The sequence below is a fragment of the Apis dorsata genome, unplaced genomic scaffold (assembly GCF_000469605.1).
Source record: "Apis dorsata unplaced genomic scaffold, Apis dorsata 1.3 scaffold_683, whole genome shotgun sequence".
In the NCBI taxonomy this organism is placed as follows: Eukaryota; Metazoa; Arthropoda; class Insecta; order Hymenoptera; family Apidae; genus Apis; species Apis dorsata.
Window position 1 is genome coordinate 12,827 of NW_006263864.1, and position 5,744 is coordinate 18,570.

Genomic DNA, 5,744 nt, shown 5'->3' on the forward strand with positions numbered 1-5,744 from the left:
TTTGATTGCAGATGATGCGAGCATCGTCGATCGAGTTATTGATCGTCGGCCTGTCGCTATTGCGCTTCGTCGATCCTATTCACAACAGTAACGTTCAGAGATCTTATTCGGTGAGCTATGACCCGTCTGTTCCTTCTATTACGCATTCGGAATTGCATAATGTTCGGAATGTTCGCGAAGGATACGATTCCTCGAGCATCGACAAGCATTTGCCACGCGCGAGCGAAGAGAAGGCTGTTGACAGTTTGGATTTGTTGAGTTATCCTGAAAGAATATCGAAAGAAACGGTATTTCTGCCAATACTCGCTATACCGATGGAATATCGTAGTTATAGAAATTATGGGCTGAACGATCGTTCGAAGAAGGAAGATGAGATAAATTCCAAAGAGGAAGATAAAGAGAGTAGCTCGATCGAGGGAGAAATTATAGAAAAAATGAAAATTCTCGATAAATTTTTATCCGAAGATTCGAATGCAAAGGATTTTGATGTAAATGGAATCGAGGATAATATCATCCCTGAAGAGTCGAAGAGAGTCGTCAGAGAGGTGAAGAAGCAAAAGCCAGGATTCTTTTGGACTCTGGCAAAACTCACATTTGAGGTAAAGTTTATTGTGATTCATCTTTCGTTCGAAACTGATATAAAATAAATTCCATTCCTTTTCAGATGATCAACGACACGAAATCAGCGATCAAGCAAATCAGTGATATTATCAACAACAGTATAGCGCCAGATTCGGCCACTCAGAGTACGATGACGAAGGCGGCTTTGACGGCTCCACAATCGACGAACAATGAAACGAACGCGAGCAATCTGAACGCAACAGAAACAACGACAGAAGCGTCTACGACTACCACGCAACCCACCTTGACCAGAGACGATTTGCAAAAATTAATCAGACGAAACGTGTTGGGCCTCGTTAGACTTTTCAACATTGAATGGAATGACGCCCTGAACGTAAGACAATTTTTAATTTATTCTTTACTTACTTTCTTGAAAATTTCCTTCTGATGCTCTGACATCGTTCGCTTTCTTTTTTTTCTTTTTCTGAGATTTATTAGTTCGTTTTTTCTTCGATTTTTTGTAAAGATGAGTATTCGAGGGAATAGGATTAAATTACTATTCAAATTGTTAAAAATTAATTGAATATTTTGTAGAACTGCTTCTTTAACGTATTAGATTGTACTACATGAAGTTGCCGATTTAGAAAATTACAATCAATTGCGACTTGTAAACTTAACCTATATTTTGCTTAGCCTATATTTTGATGAACCTTCTATATTCCTTTTGTGATAAATTCTTTTTTGTATCAGTTTAGATGTTTTTTGAGAAGTGAGAAAATTTAAAATATTATTCGTATGACGAGTTTAAACTGGGTCAGCCGAAACATATCGAAATATTAGATTAACTTTCGAAAAAGACTCTATCAACGAGAGAATCGTTCAGTGATGATTTCAAAAATTCAGATCTCATAACAAATGAGAATCTTGAAAATGAATCCCAAAATTAAATCTTAATCTATCCACTCATCAGGTATTTCACTTGTTTATCACTTGTTTCATTACTTACAATCGTTTTTAAAAAATATTTTGATTGAATAAAGATTATAGTTTCGAAAATAAACTATTTTTCTTCCGACCAACAAAATAACAATTTCATGTAATACGATCTAATATTATCTTCTATGTTTATTAAAGATTCAAGGAGAACAATTTTTTTCATTTAAATTATTTTAAATTTCTGGTTATTTTTCTTGGATCCAAATCTTAATCCATTTCTATTGTAAATTAATTAATAAAATATTAATATTTGTATATTCTCTCTTTCCAGCAATCAGAAACGAACGTGAAAGAGTTCCAGAAGAATCTAGGAAACCAGGTGGGACTTTATCTTCGTGATAATCCAGAAGCGTACAAGGATTTTTAAAGAATTCTTCTCCACAACGATCCTTAGTATTCATTCTCGTAGCACGTAGTTAGCAAAGACTGAAACGTATTATTTTAAAAAAATTATTATTATTTATAAAATTGTGGTCCTCTAATCCACAAGAACATGTAATTATTTACCATTCGAATTAAATCAGAGTTGAAAATGAATCAAATTGTTATAAAAATGACTCCAGATGATTTCAGAAAAGTTTACCAACAAGTTATATCGTAGTAAAAGAGACGAAGACGGTCGAGAAACATTTCAAAAACATTCACAAAAGATCTTACGTCATCTATTAAAGATCATCGTCCGATATTTATGTAACGCAGACCCCACGCACTCGGATAACTAGTGAAAGAGAAAGAACTCTTAGGGAGTTAAGGCGCGAATTCGAGAAAATGATTGCGACGAATAGAAAGCACGATTGGCGGGTTTCGATTGGTTGATATGAGGCGTGGGATTACTTGATTCGCTTATATGTGGATCACGGAGACGAGTCAGCAACTGTGTGTGATCAGTGCTCTTCTGTGCGAATCGCGAAAGTCGGATTTCTACATTTCTAAACGAGGGTTGTAGATATATATATAAATCATAGTGAGTATAACGTACGTTAATTTTTGCATATTCGATAAGTCATTACGAGTAATTTATAGTTTCGGTTGTTAAAATTTATTCATCGTAAAATATGAAAAGAAAATTGAATCGTTAAATAAAATGGATGTCGTAAATTAACATTGTCGTATATAATTGTATATAAATTTTACAAATATAAATTTTTTTGAAATAGATTATTTCAAAATATGATTCTTGCTATTCAAGCCTATTGAAAGTAGGCTTTTTGAATATTATTAATATCTTATCGAAACTAGATTTCTAAAGATCATATTAATTATACGATGACCCAATAATAATTCTGTTTACGATATCGCGTATGCAAAAATAACACGATCTCTGAGGAAAGAGAGAAAAGGCGGGGCTGAAAATCAAGATTAGTGGAATAGAAAGGATCAATGGTCAATATGTACTGGATTTTAAGAGCATCGTGATTGGTCGATTCGCACTTGAGGGATCCTGAAATCATCCTTTATAGACCAGAGGATCGTCGACACGTCTTGTAGTTTGTGGATTAAGGAACTCAGTGGACAGTCAAAATTTACAGCAATGTTTGCAATCGTTTTCGTTGTTCTTAACATCATCGTTTACGCGATTGCCTCGGAAGTGGTAAGTTATTTTTGGAGATTAAAAAATTCAAAATTTGAATTCAGAGTCGATATTGATATTTTGAAAACAAGAAAAGAAAAAGAAAAGAAAAACGTTAATATGACGTATTTTTAATTTTTTTAACATGATAGAATTTTTTTTTACGTGATAGAAACGCAAATAGAAACATAATACAAAGCAATAACGTTTGTTTAAAACAACGTACGCTGACATTTCGATTATCGGTTGTCAAGCGGAATATTATTCGACGTTCTTTATATGTAGAAAAGAGAAAGCTGTCGAGAAAATTATTCTCTCTCCGTATTTACAACTTCACAATAGTATTTTCTTAATGTAGAATAATTTTATATTCTAATAATTTTGGACACTTGTCCACCTACGTATATACTTGTTTTGAATTTACTATTTCAGCCGATCCTTCATCGAATAAGACGACAAGATTTTTCAAACGAAAATGGTCAAGTGATAGACAAGATTTTTAACGTGAGTTATAAAAATATTCAATCTTTTTCCTCGTCTTTTCGTTTTCAACAAAATTTAATTATTCCAGATACCAATTACCGCGATCAAACAAACTGCAACCGTGGCACAATCGTTCAATCAGGAAAATTCTCAGACGATCGACAACGTGTTCAAGGTATCGTATCGTACTTACAATCCATCCTATCGATTCTTATATTAACTCGTACGAATATTCCGTAGATTCCTATTTCGACTTTGGAAGCTGTTGGAACCCTCGTGAAGGCGACATCCGAGCAAAGACGACGGAATGCCGACGATGCGCAACGAATACGGCAGGAGAGAAGAGACAGAATATCGGCCCAAAGAGAACGGCAAAGATTTCAAAGAGAGCAATTGCAACAACAACGTCTGAAACAACAACTCGTGAAGAAGACCAAAAATAATAACAAAGATCCTTTCGATTTGAACACATTGTCTCTGTTGTTTAGCAATCATGGTGTTCTAGGAAGTATTCAAGGAACGTTTGGTGGGTACAAAGGTAGTCATGGTGATCAAGGTATACACGTCTGTAATTCGAAATTAAATATTCAACGTTAAAAAATGTAGATCTTCCATGTAAGATATTTTGTAGAAATTCATGGAGGTCAAGGAAATGCAGGGGGTTATCAAGTTCACGAAGATATAGAAGAAGATACGAACTATTCTTGGCACGGAATCACAGCCGGAATCGGTACGTTTTCCGGTTCTCGACCAACCAGCACACGCGTCACCATACAAAATAAGATCGCCGTTAAGGACGAAATACCAAGCGATCATCCTTACGATACGGAACAAATACAGAACAAGATCGCTCCAAAGATCAAAGGGGATAAATTGAGACACGAAGAAGACCTCCCACTGCAGAACAAAATTGCACCCAAGACGAATAGGATATCGTTCAGATCGTAAAAATAATTTTAAACATATAAAATAAATAGAATTTCTTTTTCACGACAATTCGTACGTGACCAATTGAGTGGAGCAACGTATTAATCGTTTCTATTGGCTAATTTTCGCTCTAATCGATAGCCGATAAGTACGTGAGTCACGTCGCATTGTTTATGCAAATAACGAAATGATAGAACGATGATGATACTCGGAGAAAGTAAGTTGCAACAGAAATTAGTAATATTAGTAATATTATTTTTCGTTCCATGAAATTACGGATTATGGAAATGACTCGACGAATTTTCTCGATCCACGGTCTTCTTCGATCCACGAATCTCAGAGTCACGTTTATACCGGCGAAAAATTGCGCCTGTTCGAACGTTAAAATGCGCGAGTCGTTCCCGCGATACGGAAAACATTTTGAATGTAGCATCACTCAACTTGAATAACGAGAAGCGACCAACTTATATATTATGCATTGGATATTCGAATAAAATTCTTCTTCTTCTTTTCTTTTTTTTTCTTTTCTTTTCTTTTCTGTGCACGATTGATATTCCATTGAACCCCTGACAGAGGAAGATAGGCGCATATTAAATGAGCAGAAAATAATTTTAAAGAATGGGATTCGTGGTTCGTTTCTATGAACAATTACGTTTTTCTTTTTTTTTATTTGTATATACAATATAAAACATTATGGATAAATCTATGATAAATGATAATTAATCCATGACGGAATATTAAATTATTCCGCGATTTCTTTGCACTTATTTTAAACGTATCGTGTTCACAAGGTTAAATGATTCATATGGATTAGTAATCGTTTGAAAAAAAAAAAATAAAATAAAATAAAATGCATTTTTTAAATATTATACTCGCTATTATATTTGTGAAACACATTAATTAAAAGTATTATTTTCGGATAATTAAAATTCTGAAGATACGATAAACGATGTTTAACGATAAAGATAATAATATGCGCAAAATTATTCGTTATATATATATATATGATTTGAATGTTAATGGAATTTTTAAAAAGTGATTTATCAATTTAACCGAACGAAAAGAATTATTCATGTGTAAATAATTTAAATTTCTTTTTTTCAAAAGTTTAATGTATGGAAGAAACAAATAACGCTCCAACTTTTTGATTCAACTTTGATACAGGAAATTATCTAACATTGCTTCTCATTTTTTTTTTTTTTTTTTT

At 33.5% G+C, this 5,744-nt stretch overlaps 2 protein-coding genes across 7 annotated transcripts in view; both read left to right on the forward strand.

The window, feature by feature from the left end:
- Positions 1–2,516, forward strand: part of LOC102672862 — a 7,334-nt gene extending 4,818 nt beyond the window's left edge. For 3 of the 6 annotated variants that reach the window (XM_031513656.1, XM_031513657.1, XM_031513658.1), the window contains 3 exons: positions 12–599; positions 665–955; positions 1,829–2,246. In XM_031513656.1, the coding sequence (XP_031369516.1) occupies positions 12–599; positions 665–955; positions 1,829–1,924 (975 nt within the window). In that variant the 3' untranslated portion in view covers positions 1,925–2,246. The other 3 variants (XM_006622232.2, XM_006622233.2, XR_004151418.1) reach the window with 2 other exon arrangements.
- LOC102672729 lies at positions 2,427–5,049 on the forward strand. The gene is made up of 6 exons (XM_031513659.1): positions 2,427–2,521; positions 2,929–3,148; positions 3,560–3,631; positions 3,699–3,785; positions 3,851–4,166; positions 4,242–5,049. Exons 2-6 carry the CDS (start codon positions 3,089–3,091, stop codon positions 4,556–4,558), a joined length of 852 nt encoding a protein of 283 aa, XP_031369519.1. The 5' UTR covers positions 2,427–2,521; positions 2,929–3,088; the 3' UTR covers positions 4,559–5,049.
- The last annotated feature ends 695 nt before the right edge of the window (positions 5,050–5,744 follow it).